The sequence below is a fragment of the Cydia pomonella genome, chromosome 15 (assembly GCF_033807575.1).
Source record: "Cydia pomonella isolate Wapato2018A chromosome 15, ilCydPomo1, whole genome shotgun sequence".
Taxonomy (NCBI): Eukaryota; Metazoa; Arthropoda; class Insecta; order Lepidoptera; family Tortricidae; genus Cydia; species Cydia pomonella.
Genome location: NC_084717.1, coordinates 14,129,977 through 14,152,048, shown reverse-complemented (window position 1 = coordinate 14,152,048; position 22,072 = coordinate 14,129,977). Strand labels below are relative to the sequence as shown.

The window sequence follows — 22,072 nt, the reverse complement described above, 5'->3', positions numbered from 1 at the left end:
TAAGAATTAGCTTAAAGTTAGTGTGGTTTTTTAGTTTTATCCATCTTATCTTGCTGCACAAATATTTGTTTTTGTGTTGGTAAATAAATAATTTTTCAGCACTATAGCTCTAGTAATGCAATAGGGACAGAGATAGAAGATCTTTTAATTTATATGTCTCTATCGAAACTTTAATCGTGTAACCAGAAGTATTATTTATAAATTTAATTAGCGACAAAGTATAATCGCCCCCACAGTACTTCACGCACGGGCAAACGAGAAATTCGCCAAAAAAAGTACATAACGCATTTTAGAGGAGGTTAAAGGAATCTTGTGTTGAATGCCCGGAGCCACTAAAAAGAATCGTGATTATCTAAAGTTGTTATAGAATATTAGTAAAATAATATATATGTTACCTTCTAGAATAGTTGTCCAAATAGTGTTGGTAGAGTTTGATTTGGATGTCGGTGAGCGTGATGAACAGCACATACTCGTGCTTCGGAGGCAGGAAGGGCGCCAGCACCCCGTAATCCCTCCTCTGAAATTATAAATAAAATTAATTTCATCTGTTATAAACTTTGATGATGTATATGACATAGTGCCACAACATTATAAAGACTCAAAATAGATATAACTACATTGACTACCTGAAGCAATTGATTGAGTAAGATCTAAGACAATTTCGTGCTTCGAATTTGACAGGTAAACGAGATGGCGCTTTACAGCTCCATACATTTTGCGGTAACTCTAATTGTCAAAAGTTGACGTTTGACAATTATGTGACCGCAAAACATATGGCGTAGTGTAGCGCCATCTGTTATGGATGTCAAACTAAGGGGCACGTTTTTTTCTTACAAGGAAGGGTACCCAACTGTCCGACTCCGATTTGATTAATTTTGATATATGTTATAGAGTAGTCTAAAATAACGGACACGTATTTTTTTTTTAGCGGCCCAAACTCAAACTATTGGGAGAAATTGTCCTCCAAAGTACTAAAAAGTTACTAAATCTCCTAACTCCTATAGAAAGTGATCCTCAAGCAACTTGCTAGTTAATGGCTTGTTTGAGTATATGTTTGAGAGCAGGAAAAAATAATGTACACGTGTTTTGTTATATCTGCTTAAACTCAAGTTTTCCTAAAAAAACACCCGTCTTTATGTGTAACTATAGTGATAAGATATTATAAAACTTCCAATGTCGATTTTTTTAGGAATAAATGAGTTTTAGCCGATATAACAAAACACGTGCTCATTATTTTAGACTACTCTATAACATATATCAAAATGAATCAAATCGGAGTCGGACAGTTGGGTGCCCTTCCTTGTTAGAATTTACCTCTCTATTACAATCAATTATCTTTGCCTGAAGTAAATTTCAACTTTACATGGCAAATAGTGCCTACATCTTACAAGTACCTAAGAAAAAGTTGACAACTAAAAGACAATAAAATTGATCTTTGTAAGAACCACATGCGTATAAAATATTTCAGAAACGCTTACTGTTTTATGCATTATTTTCTTTTTAAACGAAAATTCACTTTAGCTCAATTCTCGAAATATCAAAAACCCAGGCGTTTTAGATTTTTCATATTTTTTTTTATGAAATTGTGTAAGTATGAAATTGTTATCGCAACGGTGGGAGGTAGGTAGAACAATTTTTTTGCCCACTCGATGTCTCTACGGCAAGGGTTGAGGTTAATATGTACTATATTTCAACGGTATAAGGTCCTTACTTGAACAGCGCCGTCCAACATAGTATGCAAAACGTGGGACCGTCGCTTCATAAGGCTGATGTCCCGTTCGGTGGAATCCGTGTACTGCCCGTTGGTGATGGGGTTCACGAAGCGGTTCAGGTATTCGTTGTACTTGCCGAGGAGGTTGGGCTTCACGAATTGTACCATGCAGTAATCTGTAAATACGTAGTTATTATTAATTTCGATTAATAAGCGTTTTTTAGGGTTCCGTACCTTTGGGTAAAACGGGACCCTATTACTAAGACTCCGCTGTCCGTCCTTTTGTCACTAGGCTGTATCTCATGAACCGTGATTGCCGCTATAACAGCAAATACTAAAAAGTACGGAACCCTCGGTAGGCGAATCCGACTAGCACTTGTGCGATTTTTATTAAACATGATGTTTACTGTGACAAAGATTTTCATAAAAATATTCATGTTATGTCGTATGAACGTGTTAATGTATGAGGTTGCATGCGATCGGAGAAATGGATGACCTCTGTTACACCAACGTTCTTAAATAAAACAACCTTTAATAATAAAGAACCAACTTAACACAACAGTATGCATCATTTAATGGTTTTCATCAGCAAATGCACGTCAAGAAATAATGCTTTCCGAAAAATTAATAAATACAATGTACTATAAAAATAGCCAAATGACTATAGGCGTGGCTATAAAACTTCAAGAGGTTCTTTGATTCTTCCAGGGTCCCATCATCAGAGCCTGAGTCAATGACATTGAGAATACGGGAAAAAACATTTTTTAAAAACATCCCGACTTTACAATTGCTTCCTCCTTCAAAATCATAAAGTCAGCTAGAAAGAGTACTTACACTCTTTGAGATTATTTTGCAGCGGTGTGCCAGTGAGCACGATGCGTCGTAACGTTCGCACGCGGTTCATGGATTGCGACAAGCTCGTCTTTTCGTTCTTTAGCAGATGGCCTTCGTCGCACACCACAAGGTCCGGGCCTGAACACAACAAAATTAACTTATAACCGAAGAATACAACAGCAGGATACAATTATACATAAAACTTTTCTGTCTTACTTATCTGTATATTTTCGCTCATGCCAAGTGTATATGGTCTGAATAGGCGTTTCAAAATAGTCCATGTTTCAATTTATCTTGTTTGTATTTAAGTATGTATGTTGAAGTTTTTTTGCCATTGATATCCAATCTGCGCGACTCAAGCTAAATGTATAGACGGCGCCGCTCGCACCGCCCCGCTGCCTGCACCGCTGCTCGCGCGCGTCCAGGCCGCAGCCTTACCCGAAACCGACCCGTCATACATTAACTCAGGGATTCCCAATCTTTTTCAGTCCGCGACGCACTTGGAAGTTTAAAATTTAATCCCGGCGCCATAACCTAGTTAGGCTATTCAATATAGATAGGCACATGGTGATGAGGATTGAAATGAGGTGAAATGCATTTATTTCAAGCATAGTTGCTCATACAGGATTGACGTCACGGCGCCCCATCTTTACTGTCCACGGTGCACAGTCAGGGAACTCCTGCGTTAACTAATGCAGAGCTTTTATTCCATGGTGGAGGCGTTAGACGGAGTGTAATCTTACCAGGATCCACGAGAGCCTCCTGGAACGTCTTGAGCATCTTCTTCTTGAACTTCTTGTTGTTGTCGGCGGAGAGGTTGCGGAACATCTCGTAGCCGAGCACGCAGACGCCGCCACAATCTACCCATTGTTGGAGCTGCCAGGAGCGTTCAGAGTTCTGCTTGTGCCTATAAAAGGAAATGTCCAACTTAATACAAGTAGACCACGAGCCAGGATCAAATTTCCATGACCAATCGCCTCCCGGGCGAAAACTCGTATAGTGGTTAACGGCTATGTACGATGAACCCTCGTGGATGTCAGCTGCCGCTCCATTGTTGGGTTGAGGAGTGGCAGCGGTCTAAAGCAATGTTAATCACAACAAATTCAGAAGGTAAGTAAGTGTATTTATTGCTAGAATTACCAGGTGGTTCACACGTAATAGTCCTTCTGTCCACACTGTGGTAACAAGGAAACATTACTAGCACATGTATTATGTACGGGGTAGCAGGTTATAATTCATTCGGCAGAGACGAACTATTGTCCATCTGTTCTGCAGGAAAATTAAAATTTGAGGATAATAGTGTGGTAATGCCTCCGAGGCAGGAACCTGCAGCTCATACTTCGAGGAATTGAGTTGAACGAACGCGACCGGCGATCTACATATCACTAATATCATAATCACATATTAAAATTCAACGTGCCAGTGGAGTAAAGCTTATAAAAAGCACTTACCTCGACAACTCAAAAACGTCCACCTCTGTTTCTGTCTCGGAGTGTTTGAGCCACATGTTGAACTCGTTGACCCAGTTTAGTACTGTAGACAGTGGACACACAACTAGTACTCTCTTCACGCCTGTTAGCTTGCTATGCGCTAGCAATGTGTGGGTTAGGGAGACCACCTGTGGAAGAAAGAAGGCTGTAAAGATATGTAAGAAACTATGCAGTTCCAATCGGCTGCGGCACATTCACACTCATCTCATGCGCCCGGCACAAGTTTTTGTTCCTGAGTCATGTATGTTTTTTATGTATATAAGTATTTGTATATTATAAGGTAGCATTTAAGATTTGTGTTGTGGGTACTCAAACAAATCATTGCCTTAGTCAATTTGTGTGAGAATGTCCCTATAAAGCCTATATATTTATTTTTATTTGGGCTGCTGTAGCATCTGTCTGGTATTTTTCAACCTAAATAGCAAGCAATAACTGACCTGCAGAGTTTTCCCCAGACCCATGCAGTGGGCGAGGATACAGCCGGATCCGCGGTCTTTCTTGATGCGTTTCACGCTTTCGAAGCAAGCGTTCCACATGAACTTTATACCGTTAGCCTGTATAAAAAAAATGATATTTTAAAATAAAAAAACAAACCCGATTGATGAAAAGCAGTTGTTGTCAGCTTACTTTCAAATAAAATATGTTACTCTTTTAAGTAAACATTTTAACATGTGGCTAATGTTTTGTATCTTTCATTTTGACGTTTTCAATACGAACCTGATGCGGCTTGAGTTTCTTGACGAGTCCGCGGTCCACCTCTATGATGGGCTCCTTGGTCTCGGGGTCGAAGTCCAACACAACCTTGTCTAGTACCACCTCATCAGGCTTGCCAGACTCGTCGAATTCCAAGTTGTTGTACTGGAATTAGATATATTTAAGTTTACACTGAATATCAACAAAATAAAATATAGGATTAGGGAACACTACTTTCCAGTGGCGGCGAGTAAAAAATATTCATAGACAAGCTGAAGCTGAATTGGTTTAGTTTTTCGTCCTGATCTGAGGCAAGGCGGTGGAAATCGTGTTCCATGAACACCCCGCCACGCTACTGCTGGTTTTGCACCATATTTAAGAGAAATTTATTGTGATTGGGGATTGTGTAGGTACGTTGTTTAGTCGAGACAAGTATAGACAACGTCCATAATGTGTTTATTTGGGGTCGCCGTCATCGAAAACGATGAGGAGGACTATATGTTAGTCGAGACAAGTGCGCTTATACCGGCACTTGAGGCAACTGCGTCTAATCTAGATACAACCGTAAATAGACAGTTAGGGCCCTTCTACCGTGGCCGCACTTTTCTCAGTGTAGAAAGAGAAGGGTTAATCATTTTACACTGACCTTACTTCTACTTTATGATAATGTACGATTTATAATTTTATTAAATCTGTATCCGAGAGTGCAATAACAAATTTTATTTACAATAACAGTATACATAATGGATGTCTACAGTGGGGCTACTATGACTAGCTTAAATCTAAAATAAGCCCCTGAAGCATTGTACCAAGGATGCCGACGGCATTTCCTGGCTGATACGTTGTGCGAGGAAGCCGCCAGTTCTTCGGGAAAATTAAATTAGAAATGTCAAGCAAATATTTTTCTCTGTTAGCTGTAAATAGAGTGTCCGTCATATCATAATCATATTCTTCTTTGTCGTTGTACTCTTTGCAGAGCGTCCTGGTCAACTGCTGACATCAGGCGCAGATGTTGCTTGCCGTACGATTTTTCGCCATTTTTCGCGGTTGGGAGCCATTCTGGCAAATGCGTTCAGGGGTCCCTTCATGGCAGATTTGATTTGCATCATATTAATCCGATCCAAATTGAATGTGAGAACTTTGGCAAAAAAACGATATATAAAACAATGTACCCTTACCAGTTTCTGGCGTTCGGCAATACGAGCAATCCTCTCCTTCTCCTGTCGCGCAGCTTTCTTGGTAGCCTCTTCTAGCTGGTCCTTGCTCATCACCTGTTTAGCAAATAAGGAATACAATAGGGGTAGATTGGCACCATTCGGACACGGGGTAACTTCATACAGTAACTATACAGCATATAAGAACAGCGTATTTATTACAGCTTTCCGTGTATAAGTAGCCATTGGCGAGAGTCAGGTGTCCACGAAGTTAGCTGGCGATGCAGCCGTCGCAAGCGACATGAGAGGACGTAATGTGTTTTTGCACTCTCAAAGTAAATATTAGGTCCATGTTCTCAGATGATTCGTGCTGAAGTAATGTTAAATTATATGTAACTATTGCTAAATGGTATCCCATCGATGTGAGTTCCAACTTTATAATAAATTATTGAGCAATCGCAGAGTCAAACTGGTACTTTTTAAAACTCTAAACTTGAAGCAAACACATTTGCAGCGTTAATTGCAGAGCGCGTTTAACCTCATTGAGTCTTACCTTACGAATATTCTTTCTTCCATGTTTGTTCCTGCCTTCATTCTCCGTGTCGGATCCGGATCCGTCGCTATCATTCACTTGTTTGATGCGACGACGTTTCTTTTTACTGAAAAAACAAACTTTATTAATGGAATGTGTTTTTTTTTAACTCGGAAGAGAAACCTATTAGAATTATTATACTCTGATTGCTCAATATGTTTTCCATCATGAAATAGCAACCTACACAAGTACACATACATCCGTTGTTGCCTAATAATAAATGTTATTTTTAAAGACATTATGTACAGTCAAGGTATTAAATATCGATACGGACAAAGTGACAAAAATATGTACACACTACCTTAATATATAGGCAATAAGGTCGTGTATATATATTGTTGGCACTTTGTCCGTATCGATATTTGATACCTTGACTGTACAGGTAGGCGGGAGAGTTGAGAGGGAATGATTGATTACACATACAGACGGTTACACAAAGTACTGATCGCAAAAACAGTATTGAATTAATGAAGCAGTGAAATGTGACTTAAGCGCACAATATTAAGCTAAAAAAAATAAACCTTGAAGAAAGTTTTTGGTGCATCTTGCAGTTGGCGGTTCAACTTGCAATTGTGCCAATTGGTACGAAAAAGAATACTAATGTCAAAATTTCACCGTCATTATCATTACATTATTTTGTTCTTGTGTGCGTGACTTCAACTCTACTTCCCATAACTATACTTAAGTTAAACTGGTTATCACTTGCAGCAGATGATCGGCCGTAATGCTGGAGCCCAATACGCCTAACTACCGGCACTGCATGCATTGCATTCGGCGACAAATTGTTGAAAAGAAGTTGTAACCTAATAATAGCGACGAACCTCAGTGATGATAAAACCGAAGCAAGTAGGACATAGGTTCTGGGATATTTATTAGTTTTAACCGTCCTGTTTGGAAGCCGCAGCTTTACCACTGGCTTATTAATACATGCATAAGTTTATAATGTTTTGATGTTAGTATAGGTTTCGTCACACTAATTTCAATTTCAATTTATTCAACACTGTATTGTCATGTACTGGGGGTTAATGGGTCGGAGGAGCTTGCGAAGGGCTACTTTTTCAAACAACTTTGACCAAGCCTAGACTTCATTCACTTACCCTCCGTCACTGGAAGAGACGGACCCGTCACTGTCAGAACCCTTCTTCTTTCTCTTGCTCTTTTTCCTGGGCTCGCTGCTGTCGTCCTCCGAGTCCTCAAAGTCGCTTATTTTGTCCGCCTTCCGCGCCGCTTCGGCCTCGGAATCAGACGCTATGGCGTTCGCCTTGCGTCTGGTAGACTTAACGCTGTAAAAGAAAATCTAGGGTTAAATTATGTTTTTAAAACCCAGACATCTAAAAGGTTTAATAAAAAGACACATGCAAAACACATGTATTTTTTAAAAACTAATAAAATATAGGATTTATTAGGATTACATTCAAAAAATATTTTGGCACTCTTTCTAATTATAAATAAATATTAAACGGACATTTTTACACAAATTTACTATGTCCCACGGTAAGTTCAGAGAGCTTACTTATATAAAGAAAAAAGAACTAAATAATTATATTTCATATTGAGAACTCACGTGTCTTCTTCGCTGTCTGACTCTTTTTTGTCGTCCTGCGAAAAAAAAAATTTCTGATCATCTCAAAATGTTCTCGAAAAAGAGCCTTCATTTTGTATTGTGTAGTGGAAAATATTCGCAGAACTGGTGCTACACAACGGAAGACTTTTCACTCCCTTGTGTGGATTCATCGACTAAGAAATGTAGGTATTATTAATACCCTAAGGACGTGTTGTATTAGATTCTCACATTTTGCGGGTCCCCGTAAGCCAACAGTTAGTGACCATAATTAATAAGAATAAGGATTGGTTGCATCCAACCGTAGGTCACCATTAAAACGTTCGTTGATTAGTCCGTCACACGACGGCAGATAGTTCGCCGCTGCGCACCAACCATTGGTGCAGAAGCTGACTGGGTGTGGGTATAACAAAAACATCGCCTTACCTCGGAACCATTGGCCTTTTCATTTTCGGAGCTGGACGGGTCACTCTGAGCCAGGAGGTCTTCCTTAGCTATGTGGTTGATGCTGTCCCCGTTCAACTTTGGCATCGAGATTGGGGGCAGCTCTGGAAATCATCCCAAACAATTATTTACTTCATTATTACTTATTATAATAGGCTGTCCTGCTTAGCACATCCCCATTTGACTGTGCCATGCAAGAGGGTTGAAAGAAGATTTATATTGATGATTACCGATACCGATTTAGGGCAATAAAGTTAAATGGATACATATACATATATAACAACGTAAATTTACCGCGCTGCCTACTACAAGGTGCTATTTAAAACGCTCAGTATTAGCTTCCATAACAAGTAATCGTTTTCCGAAGCACATATGATGTTGGTTTGGTAAACCCAGAGTCCCCGCTGACATGGACCAACATCTCGTTTTTATTCGGCGGCGCCTTCGACATTCGAGTGCTACACTTTTGTCCGCCCCCCTGCAGTCGTCAGCGGTCCATCCTAGTATTGTGCCTGACTGACGATATAATGAAGGACATCGTATCATAGTCTTCATAATGTGGATGATAGCAGGACTGTAAAACCTAATTACCTTCCGTCTCTGCCGCCTCGTGCTCGCTCTCAGAGCCAGAGCCCGAGCTGACAGGGGCCAACATCTCGTCCTTAAGCGGCGGCGCCTTCGGCATCCTTCGGGTGCTTCTAGTCGTCCTCTCGACCGATGGCCGCCGACGGCGGTTCAACGTCTTGAGGTTTGACAATCTGGAAAAGATATGCTTAATTTAGATTTATTTTCAGAGATTATATGGAATTTAAAGGGGACTTCTACTCGTATCATACCCATTGAGATGACGCCGGGGTGTTCCGAAGGGACATCGAGGGAAGACATAATTTAGATCTCTTATACCAAACGACATTCGTGCTGCATGTTTTTTCTTAAGTTGCAAACGAAAGTTTCACACTCAAGTACCTAAAGCGATAATAATTATAATAAACCACGAAGCTAATTTGATTGCTGGCATGACAAGTTGGATTTATTTTGTAATAGAGAAGTGATAATCTCATCCCCTCGCAATTTAATAACAATTTTTATTCGCTTCAATAAGCCTGTCAGATTGGGTAAGCCAACAGTTACTAATATCAATCAAAGACATTAATTGAGTAAGATGTGTAATATCTAAGACAGTTCGTGCTTCGAATTTGACAGGTAAACGAGATGGCGCTGTATGGCGCCATACATTTTGCAGTAAATCTGATTGTCAAAGGACTTCCGGTTCGAGCGCCATCTTGATAGTCATGTCTCGTGATTAATTCCTTTGTTTTTAGGGTTCCGTAGCCAAATGGCAAAAAACGGAACCCTTATAGATTCGTCATATCCGTCTGTCTGTCCGATTATGTCACAGCCACTTTTTTTCCGAAACTATAAGAGCTATACTGTTCAAACTTAGTAAGTGGATGTATTCTATGAACCGCATTAAGATGTTCACACAAAAATAGAAAAAAAAACAATAAATTTTGGGGGTTCCCCATACTTAGAACTGAAACTCAAAAAATCTTTTTTCATCAAACCCATACGTGTGGGGTATCTATGGATAGGTCTTCAAAAATGATATTGAGGTTTCTAATATCATTTTTTTCTAAAATTAATAGTTTGCGCGAGAGATACTTCCAAAGTGGTAAAATGTGTCCCCCCCCCCCCCCCCGTAACTTCTAAAATAACAGAATGAAAAAACTAAAAAATATATATGATATACATTGTCATGCAAACTTCCACCGAAAATTGGTTTGAACGAGATCTAGTAAAATGTGTGTCCAAAGTGGTAAAATGTTGAACAAGATCTAGTAAGTAGATTTTTTTTAATGCGTCATAAATGGTACGGAACCCTTCATGCGCGAGTCCGACTCGCACTTGGCCGCTTTTTTATTTGTTTATTAATATTGCATAAAGTGTAATATCGATAGCTTATTATACAGTAAACTAATTTAGTAGTGTGCAGTGAACGGAGAATTAATCTTGAAACGCGTTTAACCACCATTTTGGAGTCGGTCGCTAGTCCACGTGCTACTTGTAAAGTCCAGCTATCGCTTTACAAGAGCTAATAAAATCACCGTGCAGTCTTGTACTAACCGTACAATTTTAATCGTATTTAAAATACTGATACTGGCGAAATAGTCCCACTGGACTGAAGCCATAATTTTAAAAGAATGAAAATTTGTCAAAAGTTAAGTTTGACAATTCAGTGACCACAAAATATATGGCGCAGTACAGCGCCATCTGTTTGGCACGTTTTGTTCCTTAGACTTTATCTTCTAGAAACCTTCACCGCCTTTTATACAACTGTAGGTTTTCTGTCCACTCCAACAACGTAGATTTTATTAAGTATTTGTCTTACTTATAGCATTTCTGACTCTCACACCTCACGCCTCTCTGAATTTAGTTTTGAACTCTCAAAGAGTGAGTTACCGGGCGTACCTACTAGAACTCGAGGCAGTAGGCGGGAACGGGATATATTGCTTGCAGAACCCGCTGGGGCAGTAAGTTTCTGAGTCAGGTCCGCAAACCGGAATACATAGCAAAGAAAAGGTCCCCAACTACCTTCTCGATTTCTTTCTAACTCTGCATGGCATTTGCAATGTCAAATTTATATGAAAATAATTTACCTTCCAAAATTTGAGCCACTTCCCGATTTTCTAATGAGCTTAAAATTTGCATACATATATAAGTCGAGTGACAATGCAATGTTATGGTACCTTTCGAGCTGATCTGATGATGGAGACAGGCGGTAGCCATAGGAACTCTTTTTTTTAATGTTTTATTTTTGTATAGTCAGTAAACGAGCAGACGAGCCGCCTGATTGGAAGCGGTCATCGTCGCCCATGGACATAAGCAACATCATAGGAGCCACTTAAGCGTTGCCGACCCTTGAGAACCCTAAATGCCCGCTTCTTGAAGAATCCCATGTCGTAGCGCAAAGGAAGGAAGGAAAGGAAAGGAGGCAAGTCATTCCACATTCTACACGTTCTAGGAAGAAACAAGCGAGATGCCGGCTTATTCTTGGTGTGCCATGGTATTTAAGAGAGTTCTTCGGAGCATTCCCCATTGTACAGACGGTAGAACATGCAAAGAGAGCCAACGTCTCTCCGAAGACTAAGAGGTTCTAAGCCGTCAGTAAGTTCGGGATCGCCGACAATACGAACTGCCCGCCGTTGGATGGAGTCAAGTGGAAGAAGCTGGTATTGTGGAGCGCCAGACCAAAGATGAGCAGTACTCCATATGAGATCGAACCTGCCCTTTATATAACAAAAGACGGTGACCCGGTGTGAAGTACTGTTTGTCTCTATTAAGCACCCCAAGCTTCTTGGAGGCCAGTTTGGCCTTATGTTTCAGATGACTTCGAAACTGGACTTCGTTCGTAATGTCGACACCCAGTTTCCCGATACTTTTAGCGATGGTAAGGGGAATGCCCTGAAACTTTGGCGCCGTGACAAATGGGGTTTTTAGCGGAAAACGCGCAGACTTGAGTCCTGGGGTTGAACTGGACGAGATTACGTCTACCCCATTCGGAGACCTGTTCAAGGGACGTCTCGATCTCAGAGACAAGTCGCATCCTACATTCCGACACCTGCACGACACGTTTGCACGACCTGTGTAGCATCTATGATGAAACAAAGCAACTTAATTGTTTGGGGATTTTAGAATTGTCTCGATGAAGTATTAGTTGCCGTGGGAAGAAAAGTACACTCAGCGATAAAAGTTTGTACCAAAAATCATTTTTTGCTAAAAACTTATTCTATTCAAGGCGGTGCAGTTAGCTTAGACGGATATCCGTAATAGGGATATCCTTGGCCTTATGTCCGACTTTCCTGTCGATATATTCCTAAGTATTTAATGAACTGCAGTTGAGCTTTCTACGATATCTTAGAGTGCACTTTCGCTTCATCATCATCAAGATACGCGCCTCTCTTGTTGTAACTTTCATTAAACGTAGGTATCATGTAGCGGTCAGTTTATTACTAGAATTTATTTATGACTCACGAACTCACGATTTCTACACTTTGAATATTTTTAATAATTATAAGAAAAAGTGACGAGTGGCGGAAAACAGGGGAGGCCTTTGCTCAGCAGTGGGACAGAATGTAGGCTATTAAAAAATAAAAATAAAAAATAAGTTACTTACTTGGTTTACCTTCCCTTCTTTACTAACTGGCTACACATTAAAACGTGGGTTACAAGCGTTGGGTAACGTATAATAAGTTGCAGTTAGACGTCATGCCACATCCATTTTCGAGCTAAGGAAGCGGGGTACACCCGCATGTACTTTATATACGCTGCCTAATGCGCAAAAGATTCAAAGAATTGATTTGTTCAAAATATAGATCGAGTCATTCACGAAGACGCGTGCCTTGACTCGTAACGTCGTGTTATTAAAGGTTAGATTTGACAAATCTGCGCGTCATCGTGAAAGACACGAACTATACAGACCTATTAGTCGAATTCTGGGATGGTCGAGCAATAGATCGAGATAATAAGTATTCCAGAATTACATATCGAATGCCCAAAAACTGCCTCATTAATTTAGAGCCTATGGCGAGACAGTGCAGGAGGAATCACACAAACTTCGCAAACAAAAGTCGTGTTAAGAGGCCATAGCAAGCCCGGCCAAATTGCACCTTCCCATACAAACTGAGTTTGGTTCTCATTTAAAACTACGTGAAATGAAATGAAACTTTGCATATACAATGACATGAGATATATCTATATCTCTAATTAGTTCATCTAGCTCCAGCTCATAAAACAGCTTAGTATTCAGTCTATTCTCTTGGACATGTTAATAGCCGGCTCCACTCAGAGCGAGCATACGCGCGAGGAAATTGCCTATGCTCGTTCTGTGTGGACCCGCCTAATAACTAACTATACTATTTGAAATAAAAATAACTGTAATTTTACAATATTTTATGAACATGCTTTTCTTACACTTTTTGCTATTTATATTGAACTATGATTTGGTTGGTATTAGTATGATTGGGGTACCAAACAGAAAACATTAAGAGTGAAAATGAACAAATGGGTTGCATGTAACTTACATATCTCAATTTAATTAATTTATTTTGTGTAAGGTATCTTTATAAGTTAAAATATGGACTTTGTATGAACCGCTACTTTGATGAATATGGTGCCATCAGGCTTTAAAAATTATACCCAGACCCACACCCAGAACACAAAACAACATACAAACAAAACCTTTAATAACCCAAATAAATATATCTAATAACCTTACCTCCTGAATTAAAACTATAAGCCGGCATGAAGCGGTATTAAAGCATCTTTTTAAGCAAAAAGTTGCTTTAATACCGCTGAAGTTAAAGAAGAAAATGAACCTCATTTTATTTGCTATGTGACAGTCCCATTCCCATTACTGTTACCCATTGCAATACTTATCCTTGAGGCCGCGGACTGGACACAAGCGGCGAGCAGCAAATCAAAGCTACTCAAACATTGCGCTCGACCAAATGTATGAATGGTCTTGATTTGCGCGTGCCGCATGCGTCCAATTGCGGCCTGAGACTGTCAAGAAGTAACACTTAGGACCTTTTTCAGTCTTAGTGTTATTTGATATTTACCTATTAATTTCTGAGTCAACTGAGTCCACATTCTCAGAGCTGCTACTGGCAGGTTTTGTTTTAGAGCGGCCCATCTGGAAATTTTAGTTCTTTATAAGTGTCTCTTTTTTTTCCAAACTGTAAGTCATGCGATGCTAGTTTTGTGCAGACCTATATGTAAAACGAACAAACAGAAACATTCCAAATGAGGTATTTGAAAAAAATATTATAGCAAAACAAATCTATAGAACCAGACTGGGATTTTAACATGAAACATTTGACTTTGTGAGAGCCAATGATCTGTTCTTTAAAATTTTTTCTGGTTTGGTATCATATTTGTAAATTTTCACTCAAAGAAAACACTGCTATTATTTAATAGACTTTAATTCTTATATGTCATACTGGAGTTTATATCCAGTTCCATAACAAGCTATTCTTACTTTCTAAGTTGTACAAACAATTTAGAAATCCTAAACTAGATAAATGTGCAATAACTGCAAACAATTGAAATTAGTACAATAAACTTAAACAACTTGGGACATAGGAATGTTTATGTACATTTAAAATTGAAAGTAGGCAATGTATTAATGAATGCGTTACTATTTCCTAACCTGGCTACAACTTGAATTAGACAATTCATCATTGGTCCCATCCACTTGGCTAATACTGTTATCCTCCTGCTCATTCCCTTTAGCAACCTCTTTTTCTCTCCTTTTCTTCTTTACATTTAAGCTATCATCAGAATCCGAGGGAGTAACCAACTTTCTCCTATTCATTTGAACCATCTTTTTCACATCTAGTTCATCATCTGTACTTGACCCCTTTAAAAGAGAATTTTTAATTTCTTTCAATGCAGTTTTAAGCTGATCATCATCAGTATCAGAGCTTGAAGAATAAGTCAATAGCATCTTTTTTGCATGCATTGACTCCATGATTAATTTCCTTCTAGACTGTGGCGTAGTTTTCTCAGTTTCTTCAGTTTTTCTTTCTGGAGTCTTTGAAGTGGCTACAGAATCCAGGGTTATGATGTTTTCAGGATCACTGTTTATAGACAATTTTTCATTTTTATCTACATCTTTGGGTGATTTACTTCTTATTTTCTTCCTCTCACTTGGTGAACCAGATTTAGAATTTATGTTGTCACTCTCCTCATCTTTTTCAGAGTCTGATTGTTTAGCCTTAGATTTCCTTGTGGAGTTTTTACAATTCTTTGGCTTGTTGGTATCCATATCATCAGAATCAGAATTGAGTAGTGCATTTTTGCTTGCTTCAATTCCTTCATCCAATTTACTCTTTTCAGCATCATTGGGATCAATATTATCACAAGATTTTTCTTTACTTTCTGATCTAGAAATATTTTGATCAGTTTTCAAGCTTGATTTTTTTATTTCCTTATTTTTAAATAATTTTAAACTATATATCTTAGATCCGTTCTGAGTTATTTTTTTCAACCCATGTTCACACAAAAATACATCTGTAAATTTTGGTAGCCTAGTAACAACAACATCAAACTTTTTGGGCTTGAAGGCACTAACTGCTTTTTTCTTTTCATCCTCTTGAGTGTTACTCTTTTCTTTGCGGTTCTTGTATGTCTTTGAAACTGGGGGGATTTTAGTATTCATAGCATACATTTCTCTTTGTAGTACATCAGGCTTGAGTAACTTATTAAGACTTACTAACTTGATCATAGGTTTTTTGTCTGAAGTAGAAGAGTCACTATCTTCTTTGCTTTCCTTGCTTTTTAAATTCTCTTTGGGTTTCATTGGTGAATCTTCAATTAAATGAACTATTTCAGATTCATCAGCCTTATTATTTTTATTGAGACTTTCCTTATTAAGTTTCCTTTTTTTTCTATCATTTCCGGTAATACTTTCACTTTTTTGGTCAGAGTCACTGTCTATGAATGTAACTGTTTTGATATTAGGTTTTTTTTCTGAAGTAGAGTCACTATCTTCTTTTCTCTCCTTGCTTTTTAAATTCTCTTTTGGTTTCATTGGTGAATCTTCAATTAAATGAACTAATTCAGATTCATCAATCTTATTTCTTTTATTGTAACTTTCTTTATCAAGTTTTCTTTTTTTTCTCTCATTTCCACTGTCACTTTTTTGGTCAGAGTCACTGTCTATGCATCTAGCTGATTTTGAGTTTTTAGATTTTTCACTGCTTAAATTCTCTTCTTCACTGTCACTTCTTATTGAAGATTTACGACAACTTTTTGACTTTGATTCTAATTTATCAGTTGGTTTAGACTTATCATCACTATCAACACTGATGTTATCTTGTTTTGCTTTTCTGTTTACTAGCTTTATAACATCATTGGAATCTTCTTGGCTACTGTCGGATACAACATTTTTTGTACCTTTTTTAGACTTGCTGCAAATTTCTTCTTCATCACTGGAGTTAATACTTTTGCTTTCTTTTTTGCTGGATATTTTCTCATGCTCTCGTTGTTTCGTGCCCCCAGGACTATCATCACTTTCAGTGCTCTTTGACTCAATTTCTGCTTCATCCGAGGGTCCCTTCTTTCTGTCTTTGCATTCTTTTTCACTATTTTTGTTATCTTTCTTTCTATCTTCACAGCTGCCATCACTTTGTATAGCTGCAGCTGTTTCATCTTCAGATTCCTTTGTCTTATTTTCCTTGGACCTGCGCTTAAGCTGCTTATGCTTGGCTTTTTCTTCTACTTCCTTCTCTTTGGTACTATTATCACTGTCTTCTGAATTTAAATTGATTTTTATTCGTTTTTTTTCATTATTCATTTTATTTTTGATTTGAGTGTCACAGGATGTGGTATCCGAATCTGATTTGTCACTTTCTTTAATCCTCTCAGCAGATTTATCCTTCTTTTTACTAGTTTTCTGGCATTTTTCGTTACCACTGTTTTTCAAAGATTCTTTTCGTTTTTTATACAGACTACAGTTGTAATATACAGGATACTTGTCCATCATCGACTCTGGCATACTTTTAGCATGAACTTTGACCGACGTATAATGGGCTAATAAAATCTTCTCAGAAATTCTTAACTTACAAGAGTCATATTCGAAACAGAAATAGTTTTTCTTATTTCTTGAGCGATTATCGTCTTTGGCGCCAACTGTCACCGGCGAGCACCGCGAGGCGTCTACAAGCGTCAACACCCTTTTCACACCGTTTTCGACGTTCTCCAGCGATTTTCGTGATAATTCGCATATTAATAACACCTTAGACGCGGCTTTACGCACTGCGTGGGTATTTCGTAACTTGTCTTTGCTAATTCTCTTATCCTTTAGGTTCTGCGAGCGCGTTCTCAAATTCGATCCGAGTTTGCACAAATATTCCATGGCTTCACAAAGAACGTCGCTAACAGGTACTTCTTCTGCCATTTTGTTACGCGATCTACTCACACGAATCACTTAGAACTAAATATGGAAGATTTGTAGTATTTGATGAATTACGTATAAACAGTTCATCAATAATTCCGATCTGAATTCACTACATAAAGTATGTACAGGCTAAAACGCAACGCAGAAGAATTATAATGCTACTAAATTCGAAAGAAAATAAAAAACCATAGAGTAAAAAATCTGCTCGAAATCACTGTTTCGGATACACATTGTTTGACCACTTACTAATGGTGATATTAGAGATTGGAATACAAATCAACGCGTGAATCGCACGACAGAAATTAAAGCACTTTATATTTTAATTATGCGCTTAAAGGCAGCCATCTTTTATCGTATGTTCAATATAGGCGTATTGAAAGATACAGTGGAAGTACGTTCTGAAATTCAATATTACATAAGATTACTTGAAACGGAACGCTATTTCCACCTGCTGCTCGACCATCTCAATTTGGTAGGATTATACCATCTATACATAAATATAAATACAAAATAGCGGCAAATAGACATATACAAATTACTATTATATACAGTAACTATCATGTATGTATCAATTCTTATATTCTGTTAACAGAAACTATCAGATGTATTCATATGATTCATAACTACAGACACTTTTGCTACGATATCAACGAAGAAACTTATGCTCCACTTCAAAATAAAAAAAATCTTATGGTATCGTTTTTTGTACTCACCTTTCATGTAAATGGCTGAACTAGCTCTTTAGGGAATTCCTTATAAGAAAAAAGACTTAACTTTGATAGCAACACATTATTACACGCAACAGTTATGGATTATGCTTTAAATCATGCACATATTACACTCCGAGACTCAATAATCGGCGAAATAAGCAAAGGTAGATAACTACAAAACAGTCGTGAAAAAGCACCATAGACGCACGCAGTGTATAGACGAACATTTGTAAAGCTAGCTATATCGTTTGGTAACGATCCGATTTTTTTCCTCGAAGTTATTATCTCCTAATTTAATATTTTATTTTGAAGTAATGTTAACAGCTAAAGATTACCCGTAAAAGATTTAAATGAGAAATTTACATTGGGTGAGTTCAGTGAAAAAACTAAATATGTATATGATATTTTCTTTCTTATGGCAAACCCATCAAACCACATTACAAAATAGAAATCAATGTGACAGTGAAGTTTGTCTTTGAATTTTATTCTGTGTTTTTTCGTGACTGATTCTGGAACGATTTGATTGATTGTATAATAAAGATCGGGCGCAGTTCTTAACAATGTTTGGCAGAACCGCTAGAAACAGTAACCCACTAAGACTAATTTCTAGATATTTTAGTGAAGGAACTAGTCAAGGTTCTTCGCCATCTCCTCCATTGGCATCAGCTGACAAAGTAAACGCAAATGTACCAGGTCTCAGTCAAAACTGCATTGCTCCAGCATCACAGCCAGTAGGACCTGGAGTCGATCCGAAAAAGTCAGGACCGTACAAGGTCCCCGAATACTACTTGTACAACAACATGAGCTACTTCGAGGCTGAAATTGAGATGTCTAAGTACCGCTGCCCCCAACCGTCTGCTCTCAGAAAGTGAAACCCGCAACCGTGATATGTAAAATCTCTAGTTTCTTGTTAATAGATTATTGTTGCAGATAATTTGTTTTTCATTGTTTTTATTATCACCAATCAGTCCCAATAGGATCTTAATTGAGTCAAGAAGCAATAGCCACTGTAGAAGGGGTTGCCAGGCCCTAATCATTCAACACGGACAGACCATACACATACATTACGATATGATACACAAACACATTTGGACAGACAGGATCATAAAAACCTGGACTTCCCTAACTCTTAAAATTGGTATGATACAGAAAAATCATTGTAAGAATATGTGTGATGAAATTAAATATTTGGACTATCATTCCATCTTGCACTTGGGTACAACATACCCTGCAGAGTAAAACACATTCATATCCAAGAACCCTCTAGATCACCGGCACCATCCTCCAGCCCGCCATGCTGTTTTAGATGGCCTGCTACATCATCCTGGTATAGTTATAGAACCTTGCCATCCAAATGTCACCTTTAACCTCTTGAATGCCAAGAATACCTTAAGTTGTTGTTAGTAGTTGTGCCTACAGCGCCAAGGACAACTATAGATTTTATGGCAGATGCTGTCAAAGTAACCTTCACACAAAAGCTGGGTGTTTGAGTGATGTTTGTGTTTGACATAAAGCATTCAAGGGGTTAAGCAAATTCATTTTGTGGCCCTGGGCTATAAGGCAAAACTGTCTTTGTGGCCCTCATAAAAAAAGGTATATGGCTATGGTGTATGGCTATCTAGAAGGGCTCATTTTTTATACAAAATGGAAGTTTGGTAATGATAGCGACAAGAAAGTTATTATATGCCCTCAATAGGAAAGGATATTTTGCTCATTATACTCAGTTGTGGGACACCCAAATACCCTATATTAGTTTCTTCTAGGCATAAAGTTCCTATTTATATTTATTAATACATCACCGCCAGGGTTTCACTAGGCAGTTCCTATTCCTATGCACTGTTCACTACATACCACTGGCAGTGAATTCAGTATTTTTTTATTTATTAAAGTTTTATTTGTTCTACAGTCAGATTGTTGTTATTTTCATTTTTTTATTTCTTTAACTTTGTTTTGGGGCTGACTGCAGATCCCATCTGCTGGGTGAAAGCCAGTAATACTGAATTCTGCTGAGGCTTTCACCCAGCAGAATTCAGTATTACTGATACTTAATCAGATAAGGAATTGGAAGGTAATAGCCGGGTCCACACTAACCGAGCATACGCGCGGCAATTTCCTCACGCACAATACGGCCACTGTAGACGTGCCTCGGCCGAGGCGGCGCTCGCGTTTTCAACGCCCGAGCTTCAAATTTCTTCAAATATACTTTATTCATGTAGGCCTAGCAACAAGCACTTATGAATAGTAAGATGGTATTACATCTTAATCTAATTTTACTTTAAGATAAATGTAGGTTCAATAAAAAATCAACAAGTTTGTAAGATAGTGTATTGTTATCTTTGATTCTCATACATACTATAGACCTACAACTAATTAACATAAAATGCAACATTTTTGACATCCATTTATATTGTAAACCTTCGACTTAGAAATGCTCAAAACAGGAAAATTTTGCACTATACAGCAACTGAAGCAGCGCCACTGATCATTACAGCAGCTTCAACATCGGTGAGAGGTGACGCAGGCTCCAGAGCTTCAGCGCACTCCACCGAATCCGTATGTTACTTCTTCTTCGTCAGCTTCTCTGAGAGGTCGTCAAAGGTTGGGTCCTGCAGGTTAATCATCAAGCTATTGCCGGGAAGGAAGACTCTGTTCTGCGATTGAGCAATCATTCTAGAAATGCTCTGAGCAGCTCGGATTTTGCGCAACTTCAAGTAACCAGGGTTCATGCCCATGGCTTTACCCAACATCTCAGCTGCTTCAGCTTCACCTTCAGCTTGGACAATCTTTTGCTGACGCTCCTGCTTAGCTCTTTCCACTACGAAAGCTGCTCGCTGAGCTTCTTGTTGTGCCACTTGTTTGGCTTCAACAGCAGCGGTATACTCCTTACCGAAACTCAGCTCAGTGACTGAGACATCATCCAGAATGATGTTGAAATCCGACGCCCGCTCTACAAGCTCTCTTCTGATGAGCAAAGAGACCTGTTGACGCTGTGTGATCAGTTGCGACGCGTTAAATTTAGCTACCACGGACTTTAGAACCTCGTTGCAGATAGAGGGCAAGACTTTCTCATCATAATCGGTTCCTAGTTGTCTGTACATGGTCGGGAGGCTGTTGGAGTCAGGGCGTGAGAGCACTCTCAACGAAATGTTCACCATTTGCAAGTCTTTGGAGCCGGTGGGGGAAGATATCTTGCGGGGTCGCGACCTGATGTCATAGATGATCGGGTACTGGAACCACGGGATACGGAAGTGCATGCCTTCACTCATGACGTGCTGTTGGATACCTCCAATCCTGTTGAACATGATTGCACGGTGGCCACCCTCGACGGTAAACAACGACTGTGAGACACCATAGGCCGCCGCACCGACGACAGCCATAACTTTCAAGCCGATGCCCAGACCGGGAGGTCCACCTTTAGCAAATTTGCCTGCCATGTCGTTGAGCTTACTTTGTGCCATTATGAAATAGGTTTAAAAATTACACTACAACCCAATTTTTATCAGAATCTAAAACTGAACATAACCTGTACTAAAGAACGAGACAAATTGTGCAATACGCATAGATAAGAAAGATTTGTTAGGGTAGCCAGTAGGTGGATAATGAATCCCCATTAAAACTAAAGCAAACGGGCGTATCGGACCGCGAGTTTGGTCCGGTCCGAGGTCTAGAGTGCCAATTACATCCACACGTTATCCGGCCCGACGTCGGTTCCAAGCAAGATTATTTTTCCTTTTCACTATACTTGACAGCCAATGATGATGTGTATTACAGTTCCTCCAATTCGCTTTTGGATGAACTTAATTTAAGAAATAATTGTTGAAATAGGTATTTTATTCTGAATAAAAGACTGTGTCCTAGTAGAGAAAAAAGTCCAAAAACATTTGACATTGGTAGTTATTCCATACAAAAATGAACTATCATAGG

General features: G+C 38.8%; 3 protein-coding genes across 5 annotated transcripts in view; 1 reads left to right on the top strand and 2 right to left on the bottom strand.

Annotated features, from left to right (window-relative positions):
- Window positions 1-18,588, bottom strand: part of LOC133525945 (transcriptional regulator ATRX homolog) — a 42,906-nt gene extending 24,318 nt beyond the window's left edge. Inside the window, exons 1-15 of one of the 3 annotated variants that reach the window (XM_061862380.1) lie at window positions 18,152-18,588; window positions 14,098-14,171; window positions 9,071-9,237; window positions 8,462-8,583; window positions 8,039-8,073; window positions 7,572-7,757; window positions 6,436-6,541; window positions 5,907-5,999; window positions 4,753-4,893; window positions 4,473-4,589; window positions 3,997-4,163; window positions 3,289-3,452; window positions 2,546-2,683; window positions 1,712-1,887; window positions 396-517 (exon numbers count right to left, since the gene is read on the bottom strand). In XM_061862380.1, the coding sequence (XP_061718364.1) occupies window positions 396-517; window positions 1,712-1,887; window positions 2,546-2,683; window positions 3,289-3,452; window positions 3,997-4,163; window positions 4,473-4,589; window positions 4,753-4,893; window positions 5,907-5,999; window positions 6,436-6,541; window positions 7,572-7,757; window positions 8,039-8,073; window positions 8,462-8,583; window positions 9,071-9,237; window positions 14,098-14,171 (1,808 nt within the window). In that variant the 5' untranslated portion in view covers window positions 18,152-18,588. Of the gene's footprint in view, window positions 1-395; window positions 518-1,711; window positions 1,888-2,545; window positions 2,684-3,288; window positions 3,453-3,996; window positions 4,164-4,472; window positions 4,590-4,752; window positions 4,894-5,906; window positions 6,000-6,435; window positions 6,542-7,571; window positions 7,758-8,038; window positions 8,074-8,461; window positions 8,584-9,070; window positions 9,238-14,097; window positions 14,172-14,687; window positions 17,722-18,151 lie in introns of those variants that run through there. The other 2 variants (XM_061862379.1, XM_061862381.1) reach the window with 2 other exon arrangements.
- Window positions 18,589-18,621: 33 nt separating this feature from the next.
- LOC133525951 (uncharacterized) lies at window positions 18,622-19,082 on the top strand. The gene has a single exon (XM_061862388.1). It carries the CDS (start codon window positions 18,709-18,711, stop codon window positions 19,018-19,020), a length of 312 nt encoding a protein of 103 aa, XP_061718372.1. The 5' UTR covers window positions 18,622-18,708; the 3' UTR covers window positions 19,021-19,082.
- A 1,377-nt stretch (window positions 19,083-20,459) lies between these two features.
- On the bottom strand, window positions 20,460-21,715 carry LOC133525949 (prohibitin-2). Its single transcript, XM_061862386.1, has one exon. The coding sequence runs from the start codon at window positions 21,604-21,606 to the stop codon at window positions 20,707-20,709; it is 900 nt and encodes a 299-aa protein (XP_061718370.1). The 5' UTR covers window positions 21,607-21,715; the 3' UTR covers window positions 20,460-20,706.
- Between the last annotated feature and the right edge of the window lie 357 nt (window positions 21,716-22,072).

What these genes read in the sequence shown, in the direction of transcription:
- LOC133525949 (XM_061862386.1), bottom strand. Translation starts at nt 21,606, where the DNA reads ATGGCACAAAGTAAGCTCAACGACATGGCAGGCAAATTTGCTAAAGGT.
- LOC133525951 (XM_061862388.1), top strand. Translation starts at nt 18,709, where the DNA reads ATGTTTGGCAGAACCGCTAGAAACAGTAACCCACTAAGACTAATTTCT.